The 25,187-nt window shown below is 47.3% G+C and overlaps 1 protein-coding gene across 1 annotated transcript in view; it reads left to right on the top strand.

The window, feature by feature from the left end:
- Nckx30C (solute carrier family 24 member Nckx30C) overlaps positions 1–17,421 on the top strand; it is a gene marked incomplete at its 5' end in the record, with an annotated part of 131,833 nt that extends 114,412 nt beyond the window's left edge. Inside the window, 3 exons of the mRNA XM_084592022.1 lie at positions 1,843–1,962; positions 3,971–4,107; positions 13,306–17,421. Of these exons, the coding sequence (XP_084448148.1) occupies positions 1,843–1,962; positions 3,971–4,107; positions 13,306–13,567 (519 nt within the window). The remainder of the gene's footprint in view (positions 1–1,842; positions 1,963–3,970; positions 4,108–13,305) is intronic.
- Positions 17,422–25,187: the final 7,766 nt, after the last annotated feature.

Raw genomic sequence — 25,187 nt, 5'->3', positions numbered from 1 at the left:
CCTAACACCTTGGTGGAGGTGCGGGGTGGTTCAGCTCATTCAACATAAAGGTGCTCAGTTGAGACGCTCAAAAAGAAAAAAAGAAATCTAGAATAACGCTCGATCTTTCTATCAGATGTCCATCCACGAACTTCACAAAAAAAAAAGAAAAAAGAAAAAAATGTGTCTGCATTGGGGTCTTCGACGCATCCTTTGAAACTTCTCAGCTATGCACACACGCTGCATCGAGAATAAAACCTACATCACGTACTAAAACAATTTTGTGGAAACACTACAAAACATAGCAAACAAAAAAAACAGCAAAAAAAAAAAAAAAAAAACAGACGGGACCAGCGCTGTCGATCAACAGGGTATATTCGAGAAAACAAACATAGATGTACAGAATTGTCTGTAAACCAGGTGCTCATGTATATAGATAAAACATAACATAGAAAATCATTCAGAATCGTCCAAATATGAGATGTTACGCTTACGGGTATTAACAGATGGAGTACTGACGCATTTGTCGTGGTTCTTATGGATGAAATAGGCTTCCTTTACTTCCCTTGTCAATTTATCTTTGTGCCTGTACAGGACCGAAGCTTTGTCGAACAAAGGGATACAAGGCGGTTTATGGCGGTATTTTTTATGGTGTAGTGCCAGGTTTAAGGACGGATCTTTACCCGAGGAATCGTAATGCTCTTGTAGCCGTATGTTCAGGCTTCCCCCTGCTTGCAAAATGTCCTACAAGCTAGCTCGGCTTCCCATGGTACTAAAACGTCTTTTTTATTCCACACCTTCTCCCGTCGACACACGGTGTTCTTGTTCTGCGAAGAACGGTGTACAAAATGAGTGAACATGGCCATAAATAAACATTTGCGTTCGGTTATATGAAATGAGCGTAAGAAACTCGAGTAATGTAAGCGATTCTAAACCGCATAATGCCGCGCTGCTTCACGACAAAGTCGTAATCCTTAGGGCGTCGAACAATTTGCGTAATGCATGCCTACCGTTGGTCATGCTTGACCTGCAAAAGAGCGCACACGCGGGGAAGGATGCTTTTTCCTCGGCAACAAAATATAACAGTGGTGATAAAGGGGACGACGCAGAAGGGCGCTTTAGACGCGCGAGAGAGCGACAGAGCACAACGCCGCAAGCAGTGGGCCACAGAACGAATGCATAATTTAACGGCGTGCGTTCGTTTCGTGTGTGGACGAACCAACGGCGCCGGCACTCTAGAGGAAAAAGCTTTACTTTATTTTTTCTTTTTTTTCCCCACCGACAACGCGTGAAAAGGCCCGTAGAAAACACGTAAAGTTTCGAACTCGCTTTGCTTGTTCATAGTTCGTTTATAGACGTCACCATGCTCCCTATTATATTCGGAAAATATATTCCTTTCGGCGCCGCGTCGGAGAAGTGAAAATAAACCATGAAAAGAAAAAAAAAAAAACGTGTGCAATGCTACATGCATGGAAAGCCTCGTGCAATGGAGGCAACCTATCGGAATAAGTGACAGAGCCATGAATAAAACCGCTCTCGCGTCTTTCGTTCCACCTTTCATTTTTTTTTCTCCTTACCATCACTTTAGAAAGTTTACTGCTGCATTGCAAGTCAGATGTGGAAAAAGAAAATAAATAAACGTAAAGAAGCGGAAGCCTTTCGCGGGCGGCAGTGGCGCCTTGCGGGATTTGAGCTGATGCATCGGCAAAAGTGCGTGCCTGGCTGCATGAAGTGGCTGGCGCAGGATCGTTTCCGGTGGCGTAAGGGCGGCTATGGGGATGGTGCTCCCCCCCCCCCCCCCCTTCCCCTGGTGAGCCGATGTACCCCCCCCCCCCCCCATGTATTATTCTATTCTCGACGCAGGAAAAAGTGAAGTTCGTGGCCGGCTCCTTCCTAGGCAGCATCGCATGGATCGCCATCTTCTCTTACCTCATGGTTTGGTGGGCCACCGTGGTCGGTCGCACGCTCGGTATCCCGACAGAGGTATGCCACACGGCCACTGTATCCCTCTGGCGTCTCGCATTCATTTTTGTTCCTTTTTTCTGCGACGCAAGTTTTGCATATTTTTTGCCCGCTCAGAACTCGCTGCGCCGGTGTATGACGCTTGTCAGAGGTCAACTCACCTAAATTTCCACCATCTTTTAAGACGCGCGTGTTTAAAACAAAATTATCGGCACTGGAGATGAACGAATCCTCATTTTCACAGCTTTGAGTAGCAGAGACCTGGACAGATAATCTAAACTGTGTTTTTTTTTCTAGGCTTTCTAGTCGCTGTAGTTCAGCCACCCTGTAGGCACCGCTGTCTTTGGAGAGGAGTCTTAGAAATTACACCAACAACGATGTTGAAAGGACATGTCGAAATCAAACTGGATGCATTGGCGGTTTTATTTTTTCTATTTCTTGTTTTGTCTAGCCTTCAGAGCACGGCGTAAAATATTCTGTTTCATTTGCTTTAGTATGCTTCCCGAAAATATGGAACATGCTGGATATATCGTTTAGTTACGGTAAAAGCTAACCCAGTCTGGAACTCCAATGTTTTTGTTTGCACCTGTAACAAAATAGATAACAGGACCTTGAACTCATATGGCAGAACATGTTATAAGAAGTTTGCGCTTTCTACACCTACCTTTCGGCGATTGTTGTAAGTGTAAAATGAAATCTTCTTTGCGAACAAGAAAGGTATGTTCAAATTTATCACTTAGTTCGAAAATGTGAATTTAAATAACTGAAAGTTCAGACCTGTCAGAATGGAGCATGTTTGCCAGAACACATAAATAGCCAGCTGATTTGCTTATCCTTTTACGATATGTTTCCGAAGAAGCAATAAAGTTGAGGGGAAAATGCCATAAACAAATATGGACATAGAATGCTTTACGACTCTTCAAGTAAAAACAAACATGATATAAAAAACCCGTTGTACTGTCAAGTTTTCTTCATTTAGACGAGAATAACAGCATTTACAGACGACCTTGCTTGCGTTGGTAAGAATTCTTTAAAGCGCATCTAACGCTCAATGATGCCCTGCTCGAAGACCGATTGCGGCAAGCGTGCTTTGCCGCAACAACGATCTACTAGTGGCGAACCAAACTTTACAGGAGAAGCGTCGTAGCTGCAATTAATCTTTGTCACTTTGTCAGAGAAAGACCATTACCAACCGAAATAAAAAGAAGGTACGCCAAACAAACAAAAGAAAAAGGAGCAAAACCTTGAAAAGGCGGGAGAGGAGCGTGGGGATAGTCAGGCAAACTAACCGCCAATACTTCCTAGCAAGCTCTTTAAATGAAGCCGGTTGTAATGCCATGCATGTATCATTTCCCGTAAAAATTGAATCTCTGGCATTTCCTAAGCACGTCAGCATTTGTCCGGGAGCTAAAAACAAATTTATCGCTGCGACAACTGGATTTAAGGAACATTGCCCCAGTAGTTTCAAACTGATGCACGCTTAACGGGAGGGACCGTAGTTTTAATAGGAATGGCCTGTGGGGACTTGCGCCCAACTAGCCCAGCACCTTGTTTTATTGAAATCAGTGTCAGTGTACCACTTCCACTTGCAAAATAGGCCAGTGGTGACGGCCTTATCCTTCCGTTTTTCGGTAGGTTTAACTTTATGGAGTTCCTTTTTTCGCCGAGAGTGGCCTCTTTATATTGGAGTGCGGCACCCTATTGGTACAGGTCATCTCTGACTGGTTGTCAGTGTGCCTTTCATTAGAACGTTATAACTCCGATACAGATAAACACCGCCGTGATAACGAACCCTAGCCTTTGCATGCCCATGTGCAGCCTCTCGTTATCCGTGAAAATAATGCAGCTTAGGAGAACACTGAGGCGTCAAGAGGGCATCAGCAAAGAGTGAGCAATCCGTAGCAGCTGAACGATAAATAGCTGAACGGAAATGGCACGCCAGACACGCTTGTAAGTCTTTTCTTTCTTGCGAGAACAGCGAAACAGAGCAACTGTGGTCGTCCCTATCTCATATTCACTCTGTTGGCAGGTGATGGGCCTGACCTTCCTGGCGGCAGGCACGAGCATCCCGGACCTTATCACCAGCGTCCTCGTGGCGCGCAAAGGATTCGGCGACATGGCCGTGTCCAGTTCGGTTGGAAGTAACATCTTCGACGTGGCCGTAGGGTGGGTATCACGGGTCAGCTGCATTTAGTGAAGGACCACTAACTATTACTATACTATGACATGACGTACTGTTCACTGATTTATACTTGCTTTTTTAACAAGAAAACAAAGTTCGGCTAAATGTTCATCATCAATTGCACCAAAACAGCGCTAAAGGGGTGGCACATTCAGCCTATTTTTGTCTATCTTATTGTGTTAAATTTACTCCACTTAATTTTTTTTTAAATTACTTATGTACTGTGATAGTCAGCACTTCAGCCATCAACATGCACCAGTGCGTTGTGCGACGAAGACAAAGAAGAAGTACGCTGGGCTCGCCGTTGCAAAGTCCTCTCCTAACAGCTCTCCATCTGAGCGTCAATAAACGCCCTATTACAATTGGCGGAGGTGCGGGGTACGATCCCATCCAAACAGGAACTGCGAAGCCGTACACTACCCTCTACAACCGCCATGCAAGACCAGTCCACTTCTACGCTGCCGGCCGTTCCACCCACGATCATGTGTTCTGGCGTCGTGCGCCAGCGTGACCCTTGCCTCTTCAGTGGCACGGCCGACCAAGATGTCGACGACTGGCTGTCATCATATGAAAGAGTAAGCAGCTACAACAAGTGGGATGACTCATACAAGCTCAGTAACGTCATATTCTATCTGACGGACGTGGCGAACCTCTGGTTTCGCAACCATGAGGCTGACCTGTCATCTTGGTCGACATTTAAAAAGAATTTCGCGGAAGTGTTCGGCCGCCCGGCAGTGCGTAAGCTTCGTGCCGAACAACGTTTGCACGATCGTGTTCAGCGCGATGATGAGACCTTTACCAGCTACATAGAAGACGTCGTTGATCTCTGCAAACGAGTCGACCCGGCCATGCCGGAAGCTAACAAAATCCGCTACATCCTCGAGGGTATTTCTGAGGACGCCTTCCAGATGCTGGTAGCGAAAGATCCCACCAGCGTTAGTGAACTCGTGAAGCTTTGCCAGAGCTACGACGAGCTCCGAAAGCGGCGCGCTTCTAGGCGCCGCTCCAGTGTGTGCGACGAAGGCGTATCCGCATTAGCCCTGGGCGGTTCGCCAACTTCTGAAGGGAGCCCGCTGACTCAACAGATCAAAGATTTTATTCGTGAAGAGGTCGCACGTCAAATCTCACTCCTTCCCCATTTTCAAGACTCGGGCCGCCTCGTTCCTGAACTGGCTCCATCTTTGGCCCCTACTATACGCCGTGTCGTGCAAGAACACGTCGCTGATGTCTTGCCGTCCAACCCCGTGCTGCCGCCTGTGACGGCACCTCTCACGTATGCCCAAGTAACGGCTAGGCCACCACCTTCGCCCACGTCTGGCTCCTATGTGCAGGTCCCTGCCTACCGGTCACCGCCGCATGCTGAGCCTTCGTTCCAAGCCCCACCCTCAAGGTTCCGCCCACATCCTATGAAACCTTGGCGTACTACGGACAACCTTCCGATTTGCTATGCCTGCGGTCGCCCGGGCCATGTTGCACGCCTTTGTCGCCAGCGCCTCCAACCTTCACAGCGCTTCCAACCAACCGACATTCGACTTTATACGTACGATACCGACTCACGCTCGCAAATGATTCCGCCCGGTTCTCAATCTGTCTCACAAGATCGCCAAACGTATGCCACTCGTCGATCACATTCTCCTCGGCGCCGATCGCTTTCTCCAATGCTGCGACGTTCTACTAGCACCGTTGAGGGAAACTAACAGTCGCAGTTCCGGGGGCAAGAACTGCGCTTGTTTCGAATTCCTCAAGTCCTCCGTGTCGTCCCGCTAATGTTATCAAAGTTTCTGTAGAAGGCGCCACAGTTCTCGCTCTCGTCGATACCGGTGCAGCCGTCTCCGTCATCAGTGAAGCGCTCTGCCGTCGAATTCGCAAAGTGACCACTCCGATTTCCGACTTTTCGCTCCGCACCGCCTCATCACAGCACATTCACCCCTCCGCATCTTGCACAGCCCGTGTGCTCATTCAAGACGTCTTGTACCCCATCGAGTTTATTGTTCTGCCGAACTGCTCGCATGATATCATCCTCGGATACGATTTTCTATCGACTCATCAAGCCGTTATTGACTGTGCTCGTGCGCAAATTGCCTTCGCCCCACTCTGTGATGCCCCCTTCTGTGATACCCCTCCCCGCACTGCAAAACTTCTCGTCGCCCATGACACCCACATTCCTCCGTTCTCTGCTGCCCTCGTACCACTGTCTTGTGAGTGGGTAACTCCTTTGACTGCGATTTTTACACCTTCCGAAGCCGCCTCCCGTCATCCCTGCCTCCTTTTTCCGTTCGCAGTTCTCGAAATTCAAGACGGCAAGAGTGCACTTTACGCCTCGAACCCATTTTCTTGCCCAGCAGTCCTGCTCCGTGGCGAATGCATTGGACGTCTTGAAGAGCTTGATCCCGGTCATATCACCACTCTTGCTGACTCAACCCCCTCCTTCGACGTTAGTCTGTGCTCTTACGATGTTGCGACAGCTTCGACGCCATCCGACGTTTTCCAACATGCTATTGATGCTGATCTTCCACTTGCGCAACGTGATCAACTTGTCGCCCTCTTGCAGAACTTCGCTTCTTCATTCGACCTTCCTCAAACTGACTTGGGCTGCAAGTCTGTCGTAGAGCACACCATCGACACCGGCAAAACCGCACCTTTGCGCCAGCGCCCCTATCGTGTGTCGGCTTCGGAGCGCCAAGTAATTGCTGATCATGTGGACGACATGCTCCGTCGTGGTGTCATTCGGCCATCCCACAGTCCCTGGGCGTCTCCAGTTGTGTTGGTACCTAAGAAAGATGGCTCCTTCCGGTTTTGTGTCGACTACCGCCGGCTCAACAAGATCACGCGCAAGGACGTCTATCCTCTGCCACGCATCGATGACGCACTGGACTGCTTGCAGGGCGCTGAGTTTTTCTCCTCGTTGGATTCACGATCTGGCTACTGGCAGGTGCCAATGGATGACGCTGACCGCTCTAAAACTGCCTTCATCACACCAGATGGATTATATGAATTCAACGTCATGCCCTTTGGGCTTTGCAACGCCCCGGCCACATTTGAACGCCTCATGGACACTGTGCTTCGTGGATTCAAGTGGCGAACCTGTCTTTGCTATCTCGATGATATCGTAGTCTTTTCTACCGATTTTCAATCCCACCTGCTCCGACTGAAGGACGTTCTAACGTGTCTCGCTACCGCCGGCCTCCAACTGAATCTGAAGAAGTGCCGCTTTGCTGCTCGCCGACTAACTATTCTAGGTCATGTCGTTTCTAAGGATGGCATTCTTCCCGATCCCACCAAACTTCGTGCAGTTGCCGAATACCCACGCCCAAAATCACTGAAGCAGCTACGAAGTTTCATCGGCCTGTGCTCCTACTTTCGCCGCTTCATCTTAAATTTCGCCTCTATTATTGCTCCTCTCATCCAGCTCCTCTCCGGCAGCTCCGACCTCTCCGCATGGACACCTGCTTGTGATGACGCCTTCAACACTTTACGCCGTCTTTTGGTTTCGCCTCCCATCCTCCGCCACTTCGACCCGAATGCGCCAACTGAGATTCACACTGACGCTAGCGGTATTGGGATAGGCGCCGTTCTCACCCAACGCAAGCCTGGTATCCGAGACTATGTGGTGGCGTACGCAAGCCGCACCTTGACCAAGGCAGAGTCAAATTATTCTGTTACGGAAAGAGAATGCTTGGCCATTATTTGGGCCATCGGCAAATTCCGTCCGTATGTCTATGGCCGACCATTTTATGTGGTCACTGATCATCACGCTCTGTGCTGGCTGGCGTCCATCAAGGACCCGTCCGGCCGCCTTGCTCGCTGGGCTCTTCGCCTCCAAGAGTATGACATTCGTGTCATATATCGCTCAGGCCTCAAGCATACTGACGCGGACGCTCTTTCGCGCTCACCGCTGCCTCCCTCTTCGTTGTCTGATGAGATCTGCGCCTACGATTTGTCTTCGCTTGCCGCTATCGACATGGCCACGGAACAGCGACGCGACCCGTGGATATCTACACTTCTGGACTTTCTTTCAAGTCACTCTCCAGGTCGTTTGTCTAGGGCGCTTGCCCGCCAAGCTCACCATTTTTCAATTCGTGACGGGCTGCTCTATCGCCGCAATTATCTTCACGACGGAAGGAAGTGGCTTTTAGTCATCCCCCGTCATCTCCGCGCCGAAATTTGTGCTGCTTTCCATACTGATCCCCAGTGCGCCCACGGCGGAGTGTTGAAAACCTACACGCGCTTGCGTCTACGCTTCTTCTGGCGTGTAATGTACCGCTTCGTCCGCCATTTTGTCCGCTCTTGCCAGTCTTGCCAACGCCGAAAAACTCCTCTCAAGTCTCCTGCTTCATTGCAGCCGTTGCCCTGTCCTGCCCGTCCGTTTGATCGTGTCGGCATAGATCTATACGGTCCCCTTCCTACAACTTCAGCTGGCAACCGCTGGATTATCGTGGCAGTGGATCATCTGACCCGCTACACTGAGACATCATCACTGCCCTCTGCTTCCGCACGCGACGTGGCTGCCTTTATTCTGAAAAACCTGGTTCTTCGCCATGGTGCCCCTCGCGAACTGCTCAGTGACCGCGGACGCGTTTTCTTATCAGGCGCTCTTGAGGCTCTCCTGAAAGAATGCCGCATCATACACCGCACCGCTACCTCGTACCACCCTCAGACGAATGGACTCACAGAACGTTTCAACCGCACTCTCGGTGACATGCTGGCTATGTACGTGAACACCGACCATTCCAATTGGGACCAAGTTCTACCGTTTGTTACTTACGCATATAACACCGCGGCACAGACCACTACTGGATTCTCTCCATTCTTTCTCCTTTACGGGCGCGAGCCACCCTGTACCATGGACACACTTTTTCCCTACCGCCCTGACGTTTCCGAATCTTCCCCCCTATCCGATGCCGTCACATACGCAGAAGAATGCCGTCAGCTCGCCCGCTCTCTCACAACAGAAAATCAGTGGCAACAAAAATACCTCCGTGATACCGGCGAAGCTTCGTCATATCTCCCGAACTCTCTGGTGTGGCTCTGGGTGCCCTCCACAATCCCTGGCCTTTCAAAGAAACTTCTTGCTCGCTACCACGGGCCATATAGGGTCCTCCAGCAAACATCTGCAGTCAACTACGTAGTTGAGCCCGTTACGCCCTCTGCGGACTTGCGTCGCCGTGGTCGTGAAACAGTTCACGTGAACCGATTGAAGCCATTCTATGACCCCGCTGTGCTTTCCGCGCCATAAGTCGCCAGGATGGCTCCTTTTTTTTTACCCGGGGGAAAATGTACTGTGATAGTCAGCACTTCAGCCATCAACATGCACCAGTGCGTTGTGCGACGAAGACAAAGAAGAAGTACGCTGGGCTCGCCGTTGCAAGGTCCTCTCCTAACAGCTCTCCATCTGAGCGTCAATAAACGCCCTATTACACTTACATTTACTCTTTGCTAAACATTTGGCTACTTTTTTACTTTTTTTTCTTGCTTTTCGACCCAACCTGTGCCGCTCTTATTGTTCGCCAACTCTTTTATGGGTTCAGCGACCCAGCCTAAGTAACCAGCAAGGGTCTACCACCCAGCATTACTTTGTATGCATTTCGGATCTCTCACCATTGCTGTGAACTGTACGACCCACGCACTGGGTCTCCGAGGCCGTTCACACTAAGAAAAACACACAGCAAAACGAAGCCAAACAGCTGCTCAGTCTCTGCGTGGTCTGTGATCTCGCTGCGCGATAGCAGCGAAAGATATCACGGCAACTAGTACTGATTAATATTCAATCCGCGAAGACGGCACCGTGAATGACCTGTTTGGGTATTCTGGGAACGAATTGTTTTCCACAAGTGACAGTACGTCGCTGAAAAAAGAAAGGAAAAACGAGCTAACAAGTACGGATTCATTCATCGCGCGTACCATTTGCTTAGTGGTGTGTGCCGATGTAAGCAGCGCACGTGCTATTTTTGATCCGGTCATTTTTGGACGTTCAGCGTACCTACTCGTAAGAACAGGCTTGTTTAGAGCGATGCAGTTGCTTCGGCGTGGAAAAACAACACAGATGGCAGCTGCTTTAATATGAGCGTAGTCAGTGTTCATGTTATCACAACTTAAACGTGCCGGTTTCTCACAAAAATGATAAAACAACTAGGATCGCAAAAAATATAAGAAAGAGGTCAGGCGGCGAAGCAGTGGCGCCATCAAAGCCGGCCCGTGGAGGCTGTAAGGACAACTTGCGCAGCGCGAATCTGCGTCGTTGCTACCCCTTTATAGAATATAATAAGCTGACGTTTAAAAAAGCATTTAGAAACAGTGTTGACAGTGATTTGCAGCCGAACGTGGTCCCATATATTGCTCTACTTCGGAACTTTCATGAGCAGCGCCGGCTTACGCAAACGTGCGTGGCAATATCTGCCTTTCAAAACAAGCTGAGAAATCAAGCGCTGGCTGGCGAGGGAGCGCCTGCTTTGAAGAAGATTGCTGCCACTGTCACGTTCGTGAACGTGGATCGCATCGGCACGGGCAACCGACGCGTTAGCGCTGTTTCGCAACGTAATGATCCATGTGTGCAGCATTTTAGTGCTCCGTACGGAGTCAGCGGAGCTTACGGCCGGTACTATATGACCAGTCCTAGGCGGGAAGGCACAAATACTTCGTTCATGAATTAAAAAATGACATTCAAAGAAATTTACAATAGCAAGACAGTTAGCATTCTTTTGCATGCCTTGAAAGCAACTCCCGGGGGGGGGGGGGGGGGGGGAATAATTATAAAAATAAAAACAAAAGTCCGAGTGAAGATAACAGTCAAGAAGGGCGCATTTCGGTAAGAGAATCAAAAATGAGGAACAAAGTTAGACTCAGGACGAAGCTTTTATTTCGTTTTTTTTTAATTGGATAGCAACATATTTTGGTTCTGGGCACTTTCCAGCGAAAGTCCAAATCAGCATAGGGTATCGAGTGAGAGAAAGGTAACTTGATTCACCGGTAGTGAGTCCACCTGATTTCATTTTGCTTTGCATATATATAAATAAAATAATATTAAGCTCCTACTCAAGTTATGGATTATGAGAACTGTCAAAAGCAAAGTTAAGGTGACCCTCAGAGAAAATAATAAAGATTAGGCTCACAGTGCAAAACGTAAGTCGCCTTGGCCGAACCTAGCACACTGGAGAAACTCTCTTAGCAGTGAGATGCATAGTACATCGCTATCTGCGCAGAAAATATTCTAGTTATTTTTTAGCACACATTTCGTTGTAAATATATATTCATCATCATCATCATCATCATCATCAGCCTGATTATACCCACTGCAGGGCGAAGGCCTCTCCCATATCTCTCCACTTAACCCGGTTCTGTGCTAGCTGCATCCACTTGACCCCTGCGAACTTCTTAATCTCATCCGCCCACCTAACTTTCTGCCGCCCCCTGCTACGCTTTCCTTCCCTTGGAATCCAGTTTGTTACCCTCAGCGACCATCGGTTATCCTCTCTTCGCACTACATGTCCTGCCCATGTCCATTTCTTCTTATTAATTTCCAATAGAATGTCGTTAACTTGAGTTATTTCTCTGACCCACTCTACACGCTATCTATCTCTTAATGTTACCCCTACCATTTTTCGTTCCATAGCCCTCTGGGTTGTCCCCAACTTAAGTAGAACTCTCTTGGTTAGCCTCCACGTTTCAGCCCCATAGGTGAGTACAGGCAAGATGCAACTGTTGTATACTTTCCTCTTGAGCGATACCGGTAAGCTGCTAGTCATAATCTGCGAGTGCTTGCCAAATGCGCTCCATCCCAATCTTATTCTTCTTGTTATTTCCTTTTCATGGTCCGGATCTGCGGTTACTACCTGTCCTAAGTAGACATATTCGCCTACTACTTCCAGTATTTCGCTACCTAATGTAAACTCCTGTTCCTTCCCGAGGCTGTTGAACATTACCTTAGTCTTCTGCATATTGATTTTCAAGCCTACCTTTCTACTTTTTTTGTCTAGGTCATCAATCATTATTTGCAGTTCATCTCCCGAGTTGCTTAGCAAGGCAATGTCATCAGCAAATCGCAGATTACTGAGGTATTCTCCATCTAGCCTTATCCCTAACTGCTCCCATTCCAAGTCTCTGAATACTTCCTCTAAACAAGTTGTGAATAGTACTGGGGAGATTGTGTCTCCTTGCCTAACACCTTTCTTTATGGGAATTTTGTTACTTTCTTTATGCAGAACTATGGTTGCTGTGCAGCCACTATATATATCTTCCAGCACTTTCACGTACGGCTTGTCTACCCCCTGATTTCGCAATGCCTGCATCACCGCCGAGGTTTCAACTGAGTCAAATGCTTTTTCGTAATCAATGAATGCTATGTATAAGGGCTGGTTATATTCCGCGCATTTTTCTATCACCTGATTGATGATTGATTGATGATATCCATACCATCAACCATCCATCCATCCATCCATCCATCCATCCATCCATCCATCCATCCATCCATCCATCCATCCATCCATCCATCCATCCATCCATCCATCCATCCATCCATCCATCCATCCATCCATCCATCCATCCATCCATCATCCATCAATCCATCAAATATATATTACTGGGTTTTTTTCAATGCCCCGGCGACCCAGAATGACCACACGCCCGTAATGTGTGCGGGAGTACGTTGACGCTACAGGTCGAGCATGCTAAACTTCCTGGTCTATTGTGAGGCCAGCGTCTAGCACAGTTCTGACGGGCCGAACTGGCTACTTTCGTAATGTGCGCCGCGCCCACCACACTCCTATCTCGTGGGAGGTAACTGCAGGTTGTACTGAAAAAAAGTCCCGTTACATATTATGCCAGTACTTAAAACCTGCCATGCACCGTTTAGCTTTTCGAGGGTGTCACACTTGGGTGAAAGGTTATCACAGCTCCGCATGCTCACAGCACCTGCCGTTCACCCCCCCCCCCCCCCCTCTCTATTCAGCGCAGGGTAGTTAAGTAGAATTCACTGTAAAACCTTTTTCCTTTCGTTTCCTTGTTCTCCGCACATCTGTTTTCCTTAAATGTGACATTACCTTTCTATCCCCAACATCGATGACAAACTGCCAATATGCAACGTGGTGTAAAGGGCGCTGATGAGGGAGTTTAACTGTATCGCTGAATGGCTCTGTTTGCGAGCGTGTTGTGCTTATGCTAAATCTTCTTTCTATGTCGTGACGCAGGCTGCCTCTGCCGTGGCTGCTGTCATGCATGATTTACGGGCCGGTGTCGGTGAGCAGCAGCGGCATGGCCTGCTCCATCTTCATCCTCTTTATGATGCTGCTCTTCGTTATCATCACCATCGCCATCTTTCGCTGGCGCATGAACGTCGGCCTGGCGATGGTCATGTTCTTCCTCTACTTCGTCTTCATAGCCTGCAGCCTCATCCTGGAGTACGAGGTGGTGCGCTGCACCGACATCATCAACTATCTGATGCGCCGATGAAGGCTACCCCGCTTCTGCCGCCGCTGCTGTTGCTGCTTTTGGGTCCTCCTCTCCCTCTCCGTCTCCCCTCGCTTCTGACGGGAGGAGAGGGGGATGGACCATCGCTGAGACAGGAGAGCGCGGAACGAACAGCGTGTCGCACACGAGTCTGGTCGTGCCGCATCGTGGAGGGACAAGCCAGCAACGCCCGTCATCGCCCGGCGTGTGAAGAGCGCGGAATCTATGGTTCTGTACTTGCACCGCACTCTGGGTGCGGAAGAGTGTGCCGGTGAGAGTGCACGGGGGACGTCGTCTGCAAAGAAAAACAAAATGTTATTGACGAGTTAGGAACCCTCAAATATCGTGTTTGGTCAGTGAGAGACCAACTGTTGCGGCCTGTTTCTGCGTGTGTGTGTGAAGCAGGCACCCATCTTATTGAGCACTGCGCACTGAAATGCAATGTAGGTATATACATCACTCCAGAAGCGCGGCGAAATTTTCTCCACGACAATAACTCTCCGAATTTTCGTGACACAACGAGATTTTTGTCCGAACGAGGCAGCTCTCTTAGCGGCGGCGTACAGTTTGATTGTCGAAGCAAAGGAACGTGTCTGGAACGACTAAAGAGAAACAGCTGAGAACGCTGTTTAGTTCCAAAGCTTCTCGGTGCTTCTGTGGTCTTACAGTAGGCTTCCTCCTATGCGCGAATACCAAGATCGCTGTATAAAGTGTGTCTCGTAAACAAGTGGACTCTCTTCCAGAGAGACGATAACACCGCCAAGTGTAAAATGCGCTCCTAAAGAGTGGTTGGATCTTCTACGCCGTTTTCGTCGGCCCTTATCGCCACGTGTGGCGATCCGGAGGATCTTCGGTTGCTCCTTTCTAAACTCCAGTAACCAATCGTCTCACGTTAGTGAGGCAGCGCGACGCTCGTACCTCTAAAGTTTCCTCGGCCACGCTTTGTCGATGAGGCAAACTCGCGACGCTGAAGCGGGGTGCCGCGAATAAGCAGACTGCGTGGCGTGTAGAACGAAGCTCCTTGCCCCGCTCCTCTTGTCACCGTGTTCGCGCCAGGTGGAAGCATGGCCGATCCTCATCAGGTCTGGTCTTCCAGCAGCTCGCTTCCATTGACGTCCTCATGTCGTGTGTGTTCCGTTCGGGGGTGCTGTGTAAGAAGTGACATCACCTAGGTGGCTTGCGAAAGGGGCCTCTTCAATTTTTTTGCGGTTCGGCACCGAGCTTTTCTGTGAAACAGTCCAAGCCCCGAACTGCCAAGTCTCCCACTGCAAAGCTCCTACATGACGTGGCGGAGCAGGCGCTTTAGACGAATACAACGCAGCTTTCGTGGAGGCGGGTTATCGGCTACTGTTTCTCCTTTCAACTTTGCTGTCATAAACTTGTGTTGAACGCAAAAGCAAGCGACCTTCATCCACTTCTGAGCAAAAAAGAAGCCTAACTGTTGAAAACGGCTTCCCACTGACACAAAATAAGAAAATCACTGCAGCACATTTCAAATAACAAGGCACCAGTGAAGTCAAACAACTATTGCATGTCGGCTCTATGTGCGCAGGTCTTAAAATCCCCGATAATTTTTTTTTAGTCGATATTTATTGCCTCATAAAATCCTCGATATCAAAAGATCCCTCTATTTTCACGGAGAGAAAAACGTCTGTGAAAATTATTAGAACGCTTTAGAAAGCGCGCTGTGTCAATGAGCCAAAATGCAATGCGGGAGGAGATTCGTATTTGAGATTCGAGGACTGTGCGCTGAAGGAAACCAACGGTAAATAAATGACCCCTGGAAAATAGATCGAGGCCTATTTAGGAACTAAACGCGCTATTCCAAAGAAGCCTTGTCAAAGGCAGCGACGAAGTACAACTGTCATTCCTGGCTATCTTTTGAACTGCTTATTTGTTTTATCGTCTGTTCTGTTTATTTCCTCTTTCCTCAACTAGAGCATTTCCGAAATTGAACGTGTTATCTATTCTTAGTGAACACGGCGTAGTAGCAAACGACTAAGAAACGAATATGCTTTGGTAACATCGCGTTATATTTGCAGATGTCTATAAAAAGGGGGTGATTATTAGACGCATACGCATAATGAACGCATGAAATAAGTAATTATCAAGTCATGCGTAACAACGAAGAATACACGTCGATTTTGGAAAATTGATCATTTATGTCCCCTGGTCCCCTTTCTTTGCCTGCAGAAAACAAAAGGCGTTTTCGATATCTCAAGTACATTTCTTAGTTGCTAGTCTTGTGGTAAAATCACTCCAAAATCAGTAACCTCCACGTGCTTCCATACACAAGAAAAATAATGTTATCACTACGCTTCCTCAAAAGATTTTTCTGAACCAAACGTCGATAACATTATTTTTTTTACAGCTGTTAAAAACGCGCGGAGAGTCGAATCGCAAAACTTCCACAAATTTTAAACTGAAATTATTCGCGGAACAACTGGCGCAAATCATGCCTAAACTGAGGGCTGGTTACAACGCGCATACAACAAAATTTCATTTTTCCAGGCAGGACAATTTATAATTGTTAGTCCTCAAACACTCTTGCACTGCAGGCTATTAATAAACCTATATTTTTGTCTGTTTATTTTTCATCTGTGTGACAGGCCTAAAATTCTTCAAATTTTTATGAACGGTCGTTTTCCGGCGATCTCACAACGGTCGCGAAGAAAAAACCTAAACAAAAAGAAAACAAGTCACACTTGCTGTCACAACCAAAAAGCACGGCCGAGAACTGCAATGCTGATAAGCCCAATTTCTAAGGAATTGTGGACCCTATATGTTTCTTTTTACGCCAAGGAGCTGAGAAGGGTATTATATGATGAGGTTTCTTTCCATCTTTCCTTTAAGCGAACACAGCTAGGTTTAGTTATATCGAATTATGTTACAGAAAAAAAGTTAAAAGGTGCATCTGCTCATCCGGCTGCTTACAAACCATGGAAGTACGGATGAGAGTAAACTTCTTCTTTCACTTTCTTCCACATTTAGTGCGGCAAAAAAGAAAGTCAGAATTTTTTTTCTTCCCGCGCGAGGCACGGGCTTCTATGATATAGAGGTGAAAACTCCGACGTTCAGACTACGTACGGTGCAAACGACTGATCGCGGTCATGCTCCTTGTCCTCGTTGTCTCCCTCATTCGCAAAATGTCATCGCCGAATCACCTCGTACGTACAGGTGACCATCGTTTCACAACCGTTGGATCTCCACTTCGTTACCCATTCCTCATGTCCCTCCCTCCTCGATTTTTCTTCCTCATCTTCATTTTCCCTCCCCACACCTCATTCACGTCCCCCGTCGCCATAACAATCGACGAGACCTGTCTTCGATAGTATTCTGCCATTACGCGTGTTCATTACTTGTTTTAAGCAAGGCGTTCTTCGTGGTCTCTATGCCGACCCGGTTTCCAAAACGCACCCATCGCAGCTGTGTCGATCGGGGAATGTGCCGAAGTTTTTTTGGAGCGAATTTCTGCTCCGCCTCTAGATGAACGGAACTTCGTTGTATACTCCCATCCACCGCTCGCTTCCCTCGCATACCGAGTACTCTTACGACAAGCCTCGTCTATACAGATCTGCCCGGAATATATTACATGTGCCGCTATCGCATCTAGCTATAAGTTCATGGTGTTATTCGCGACGAAAAGATTAAAGCGTACAGACTTGCGTCGAAACAAGATTGTTGACCATTTAAGTGTGCCGAAATACGGCCTCCTAACGCTGAGAGGACACCTAACAAATTCTCAGCAGAAAGCGTCCTCTTTTCAGAAAAAAAAAATTGTCTGTCCTTGGTCAAGAGCAAACAATACAATATACGAATCGTTGCTGAAATGTAAAACTTTCGTACACCGGGCTTGCATTGTTCACAATCTTCAGTCGAGCTTCAGTTAAGCTGAATTGAGGCGAGAAGTTTGACTGTCCATATAAAGTTTCCGCCGTGCGAGCTGCTCGCTATAATGTTGCTTCGGTGCAACCTTGCGCCGCCGGAGCTTATCGCCTATGCACTGTTATGCAAGTCGCTGCTTTGATATTGATGAGGTGGCGCTGTACTTAAGCTTGCTCTTGCGTCTCTCATAGTCCGAGTCGCTTTGGGACGTTAAACCATACAAACCTAAGTCTGCTCTTAAACGTAGTGGAAGCAACCCAATTGAGGGTCATCGTTTCTTGCATCATATATAGGCCATAGCGCCGAATTCGATGCCCGATGCCTTTGCATTGTGAGCTTGGCAGTGGTTCAGAAGAAATGTGTTGCTCTTCTTATTGTGACAGAGTGCTTTATTCGCAAATCCGCTGCCGATATGTGGTTGCAACAGGACTCATGTCATCGGCACATCTTTCCTTGACTTAGAAACTGGCATTTCAGGTACGGTGTTCGTGATGCGAAGCGCAGCTATTTCTTGGTTTCTGTTTTATGATTTGTACGAATAGAAAAAAATTGGCGTTTTCAGAGGGTCCAATTATTTCTCTTGAAAGCACACGCTGCACAGCAGTTGTAGTTGTCTGAATGCGGGAAGTATATGTAATGAGGTTTCGCTGACGGCAAGTGTCGGAACTACCGCCATCGCTGTATAGATGCCGTTTTCATGCACTATTATTGGAACCACGTGATAGTAATTTTGCGTGCTCTTTAGTGAGCGCAGCGCGTAGTGCTGGCATTCGTATAGAGTCTAATAGCCAGAGGTTCTTGTAAGCTTCGGCTATAGCAGTCTACCGTAACGCTCAGAATGCTCATCTAGCAAGTGTCAATCAGCGTCGATCGAAAATGTGCGCCCAGCCTTCAACAATCAGCGCTGTCAGGCGTATGTCCTGGTTACATAAAATAAAAATGGAGCTTTTGCCGCGCATACATCGATAATCAATCTGGCCAATTAGACCACATTCATACCGCCTCGAATAAACAGCAAATAATCTTCATTATCCAATAAACAGAGAAGAACTGAAAGCCACTGGAGTTTCCTAATAATGTTTGAAAAGCGAAAATATTACGTTTGTATTTTGTCCGTTTTCTCCCAAAGCTTTCTGACACCAAGGAATTCTCTTCTCATATTTCATTTCATTTCACGTCATATTTTATTTCGACACCAATATCAACCGCCTAGCTGCCCTTCGATCCTTGGTCCTGTAGCGGAGTGAAAAAGAAGGCAACTTATTTACAATAGCTTGTGCGGTCTTTTTATTTTTATGTTCATTTGCACTGCTGGCACTTGCTTCGCAAAGACTTCTTACAAGTAGGTATATGATTTTTATGCCATTTTTATGGTACACAAAAGGAGTTTAATGTACCGTTGATGCGTTCTTTTGTAAATTACGTCGCGAATCTGACCAAGCTGGCATACACTCTTGGGAGTAAATTTAAGAATTATCCTCATAATTTTTCACTTGGAACGAATGATTCCTTAAAAGCCACTAGTGCCATAAACCGATAAATATTCAGCAAATTACGACAGGAAAAATTCGATTCCGAGGAGGAAGAACTCTCGTAGTAAACCTGTTCATTCCTCTAATAGCGCCATGCGAGGGTCGCAATATGCTCAAGAAAAATGCTCGCGTCAGTGAACATATCATTGAACAGATTTAGTGCCGCGCTATCGAAGCGCACTGACCACGACGACAAACTCGCTCATCCGCTCCGCAGAACCGCACTGCGCGCGGGGGCACGCAGAAAACGCATTTGCAAGCAGCTCCTAATCCGCCTTTTTCACAAAAAGTGGCGCCCTCTAGGAGTGGTTGAAAATTCCTCTGCTACTGGTTGAAAACGTCCTTGGCGCCAGCGAAATATCTGCGTTCTTGACAGCTACCGTCATATATTGCATACGCCTGTCACTAATATTAACTTACACATGGCTGCCGAGATTGGCTACGGCTGCGCCGCTCGCGGAGGCCAAGAACTGCGCATGCGCAGCTGGGGCTGGTGGTTTGTTTTCAACCAAGAGAGAGGCGCGCATGCGCAGAGCGGCCTTGTGAAAAAGGCGGATTGCCGTAGTTCCTCTCCAGTGAATGGACTTGTGAGCATCGGAGCAGCAGCTAAAAGAGGCGCTGGCGTGCTGACGCAATAGAACCCGTCTTATGAAACGGTAGTTTCTGCAGCCCCTTCCAGTGAGGCAGGGAAAGAGTAAACTTCTCTGCTTTTAAAATATACTTGTGTTTTAAAAAAGGCGTAAGAATTCATTCTGCATAATTATTTACTCCTTTTCCGCGCAGGAACCTGGAGACAATACGCGAAAGCTGCAACTGTATAGGCACCCACCAAAGAGCGAAAAGCCGCTTTATGTTGGATAATACAAATTGTATCCCCCCCCCCTCCAATTCCCCCAACACACCTCCTTCCTTTTCGCGACTCCATTGACACTGCACTGTGTTGCAGTAACTCTCTAGCCTGTAACGCGAGAACAGGCCCATTGTAAAGCCAGACCACTCGCTCTAAATGCCAGAGCGTACCGCTAGACAGACTCAAGCAAACAAATTTATATGCTGTTGCAAGACATTCTCTCTGTAGCGCCCGTAGCCGTCGTAGAGCCTTGAGATTACTTACAGAAGTTGGTGCCTCACACGCGTCTGTACAATGGTACTTAAAGGTCTATAGTCTGTACATACGTACTGTGCCCACTGAGTGTCTCCCACTGTATGACCAGCCCGTCTTTGTGGAACTTGTACGCGTCTCAGTAGCTATATACGAACGGTACGTCGAGGAAGCGCCGTCAGACAGACTTTCCCTGTTTCTACGCTCGATACGGTACAGCCGTCAAGTCGCCGCCCACGTAGATGTGTAGCGGCGAAGAATTGTGAGCGGTATTCCGTATTAACGTACTTCGAACGCGTTAAAGCATGTCTACGAAATAGATGGGTTGAAGCTGCAATCATGGCAGTGGCTTCGTTTATCCCTTCAAGCTTCGTGGTCGTGTATAACCTGAGCATACTGTTACTAGACATTTCACGTTACGGACGCTTGCCTGTTCCACGAAAAACAATTAGCTGAGGCCAAATGACTTTCGACTAGTAAAAAAAAAAAAAAAGAAAAAAAAATGTTCTAAGCACCTAAATCGCTATCTATGTGATACTGATGAAAGGAAAATTAATTAATTTCTGTTCGGTAAACAAAAGAGAACCTCCGAGGCACAGGCAAGCATCAGTCGTCCCGGGCTTCGCGTCAAGTCTTCTAGTAGCATTTTTTTAACTTCTAGCTGGCGCGTCAGCGCGTGCGTACGACGCAGAGCTGCGCTGCCTGCGAAATGTCCAGTCATCAGTGCGACTGTAGCCAAAGTTTTTTGCATTGTTACTTTCCATCCAAGTCACGTACAAAAGACACCGAAGTTGCAACAGTTTGCAATGTGAGCTTCCACGGAAAGGTGTGTGTACCCATCTGGTTGTTTGTTTGCCGCCACAGTTGTTATCTGGTTCGCGCGCGTGACGTCAGTAGGCTGACACACGCTCTGCCTGTAAGAACCAGTCAAGATTCAGCAGCGCAGTTCTTTTTTACATATAGTTGTTTTCAAACGTGTTGCGTATGTACTTCTTGTTTAGCAAAACGAAACGCCGTTGAACACCTGTCGCACACTTTTCGGGTGGGAAGTGAAGGAGGGGGGGATTGTAGTTACAATGTCGTGTTCGGAATGAAAAGGAAGTTGTTGTGGCGATTGCTGGCTGATACCTGTTGAAATGTGTTAATGAACGCACTGTTGCTCGCCTCTGCAGGTAATGATTTTTCCCTTGTCACTGGCAAATATCCTTGTTACGTCAAACACACGTGCCATTTCTGCTTAGTGTATCACCGCTGTAATGTCGACGTTATGATGGTCTCTATGTTTATGCTCATCTAAGTCTTTAACATAACGTTTTACTATCTAATCACCTAACTTAATCGCGCACAATATCCTGTCGCGGTATAAAATGCAACGATACAGGGCCCTACGAGTGTAAGCGGCGATACAGTGTTATTTTCGTAGTAGCCGCTAACCTAGTTCGGGTTGTTCACAGGAGTGCTTCAGCTGTTGATTGTTGATGAGGTACAAAGGAGGAAGTATAAAGAATGTTATGGTGCTGGAAGAGCTATAAGTTCACGTTCCCTTCCTCAAGGTATCATCTTATTACAGCTAAGTGTTTACCTTATATCGTTGACTAAAGCAGCCTCGTGTACAGCGTGCTTAATACAAAATACATTGCTGAGGCGTGTCTGTTGGTGGAGACAAAAAACAAAAAAGAAACACTTTCGGCGGACACGATAAAAGCGGCACCATAACGCAAATAATCGGCGTAACGAGAACGAACACGGTAAGAGGAATGTGTTTTCTTTCACTGTCTCCTGTATAATACACATGCGTAGTGTACCATACCATCTATCTACTAGGCACTGAAGCGAAATCAAAAGGTACACGATATAGTAGTACGTTTTCATTTCTATATCGCCTTCGCGTCGTCTGTGACTTTTCTAGCCATGTGCTGACGTAGCTAGCTGCCATAGTGAGACATTGCCGTGTTGTCGCATAGCTTCAGTCGCGAAGTGCGCAAGTCGAAGTAAAGTCGCTCATTCGTCGACTCATACGTGAAAGGGGAAATTTCTCGATCACTCGCAGGTTAGTAAAGTGTGCGTTAAAGAAAGCTATTATCGTCTCTTTCAGTCTTCACTGTGACTGCGAGCGCCAAATTGTTCTCATTGTGTGATCCTCATGGGCGCCAGATAGCCTTCTAGCGGTATGCACTTTGTGCACGTGTCGAAAACAAACATGCTTCGCGCGTCACGAGCAATTTGATCTGCGTACTTCGCGACGAATAAAAAATACAAATGTATACAGAACCGTATGTGTGCCGTCAAATGATATACAAACAAAAACGAGCCTTGTACATAGTATCGATAGCTGGGCGCGCTTTCGTGGAAAAAAAAATGCTTGGCATGAACGAGATGGGGAGTACTCTTTTCGCGTGGTTACTGCTTGTTAACGTTGCCAGGGGCACAGCGTTGCTCTCTGCACAAGTACACGCGGGTCGACCATATTGCAAAGATGTTTGACGATATAGCAAGAACGGAGAAACGGAGTGCCGTGTACGGTGAGAGAAGGCTTGACACATCGTAAGTCTCGTCCTCGCCCTCTGCTGTTATCAAACAGCAAAGTCGCTCTTCTACCAATCCTTGCTCCTGGAACATTTAATCGCCCTGTCACCGTATGTCTTTAAGGTCCGTACGTACGCCACAGCGCCGAAACAAACGGCTTCAGGAAATTGATCACAGAAGCTTCCAGGAAACCGTGCGTCGAGCCCTAGTTCTTGTTCTTTGTTATCGCATCGAAGGTGGCCAGAAGCCATAGTCAAGAACCCAGTGCGAGTCCTCACCGTTAAGGTGGGCCCCTTTTCAACTAGTGCCTTGATCGCGAGTCAGTGTGCCCCAAAAGCAATCGATTCTTTCAGATCCGAACTGGTTAAGTTATGTTTGAGACAAAGTGGTACCCCTCACCGAACCAGAAACTACCCTAGAGAAGCGAACAGAATGCCCCGAATCTTAGTACCAGCTAGTAACCGTTCGAAAGAGCTACATATATCCATTACGTTGACTAAAAATTCATCGTGGCACTGAAGCGCATCGATTTTTACGAAGGTCTAAAATAAGCGCAAAAGAAAGGTAATGCAGGTTAAGCAAGGGGCGACATCGCCTATATTTAATACCCAGAATGAAAGCAACGAAGGGCGAAGCTAACGGAGTGTCCTGCCTTTTCCAGAGATGTGCATAAAAACTGCTGTACAGCATGTACATGTATGCGGGCCAGATGATGGAATAAAAATGCTGAAGAGACGGATGATCGAGTGTTTCTCATTCCTCCTTTTAGTATCTGCTGAAATGACCTGCCAGCAGGTTTAAAAGTCCTTGTACGTGTGTGTGCGCGTGCGTGCGTGCGTATGCGTGCGTGCGTGTGTGTGCGTGCGTGCGTGCATGTGTTTCAATTCTCGACCCCGCTCCACAGAAATATCAAGGGTATTGTTGACATAATAAAGTAAGTGAAATGACATTTCATGTTTCTGAGTTGTTCCGGTTCCTTGGCGCATTTCTGCCATATATGTTAAAGAACAACTCCCAACTTTTGGAACAACTTTATTGTTTAGAACGTGCCGATTCAAAAACTGGGACCTCTCTCTGTGGTTTGGCCCTTCTTGGCCTTGTCTTCTTGGCTTGACCTTCCTCATGGCCCTAGCTGATGGGTCGGAAGATCGAATCCTGGCAGCATTTTGATGTAGGCTAAATGCAAATATGTCCATGCATTGTCAGAGCACGCCGAAGATCCCACGAGGTATATATATTAAATTCTTATTCATCTACTGTGGCGCGCCTCATATTCCACGTCGGTCTTGTTATACCAGGCATATCAATACCCATGCCAAAGCCCCGCCGCAGTGACGCAGTGGTTAGGGCGTTTGACTGCTTTTCCCAAAGATACGGGATCGAATCCCGGCCGCGGCGGCCAGTTTTCAATGAAGGCGAATAACAAGGCTTCCCTGAGCTGTTCGATGTCAGTGCACACTTAAAAAACACAGGTAGTCAAAATTAACGGAGTCTTCTACTATGGTGTCTCTCATATCCTGAGCCACTTTGAGACGTTAGATCCCACAAACCAAATCAAACCATACCATACCAAAACAGCTCTAAGGGCTCAGGCATGCCGCCAGTAGAACATTATACTAACACGCTGTTACATTTCCTGCTCTCATCACATTTGTAGCTTTGCATTTGAACTCCGTGATAATGCGCCCCCCATCCCCTTTATTTCATCCACTTACCCAGCAAGCCTTTGCTACGCATCGTACAGCTTGGAAACGTGGCTATTCTATGTAATGGCAACCTCAAGCTTTGCGTTGAATTAAATCGAGTCATTCTGATAATATAATAGATCACAGATCGCCGAGGAGAGCGGTAATCTGTTAGAGTCGCTAAGCATATTCCAATAGAAGTTAAAGGCTGCCCGTGGCGGTCCAGAGCATTCGGGGAGAAAAGATGACGGAATTTGTCGCGATACTGGTGTAGGATGGCCACAGCTGGTACAGGGTATGATTAATTAAATGTCAGTGGAAGAGGCTTTTACTTTGTAGCGATTGTAACTTAGCGGATGTAAGGATGATGATGCTCTTGTTTTCTTGACGCTTTTACATATTTACCGAACTGTCAGAAAAATAAATCTTAATTTGTAAGTCAGCGCTGCGCGTGTGCCTCGTTCCGTTTCTTGCCCTTGTGAGCTTGCGCTGTTCTATCTTGTCATCAAGCTCTCATCTTTTGTGAAACCTAATCGCGCAAGCAGTGCCTCCCCGTATTGAAGCATGCACCTGGGTAGCAACAGAGGCAGATGTGACCTATTTCCATGGCTTATGGAAGCAGCGAGTAAAGAAATGATTGTGATAAGACCGCTCCGAAGTGGTTTCACGCGCGTGACGAATTCAACAATCATTTCGAGTACCTATTTATACTGGCAAAATGGGCAAGTGAAGAAAAGCAATACGAAAAAGGCAGCTCTCATGAACAATGTTCGCGATCTTGGAGTAAACACATTTTCTGACGGAGGAGTGAGTGACCATGTAAGTGAGCTCGAACACGTGCTTAGGGTGAATCGATTAATCACTTTGAAGCTAGGTAAACGTTTCAAGAGCGA

The sequence above is a fragment of the Amblyomma maculatum genome, chromosome 2 (assembly GCF_055883805.1).
Source record: "Amblyomma maculatum isolate TAMU_Amacu chromosome 2, ASM5588380v1, whole genome shotgun sequence".
Lineage (NCBI taxonomy): Eukaryota > Metazoa > Arthropoda > Arachnida > Ixodida > Ixodidae > Amblyomma > Amblyomma maculatum.
This window is presented reverse-complemented; position numbering and strand designations above follow the sequence as displayed.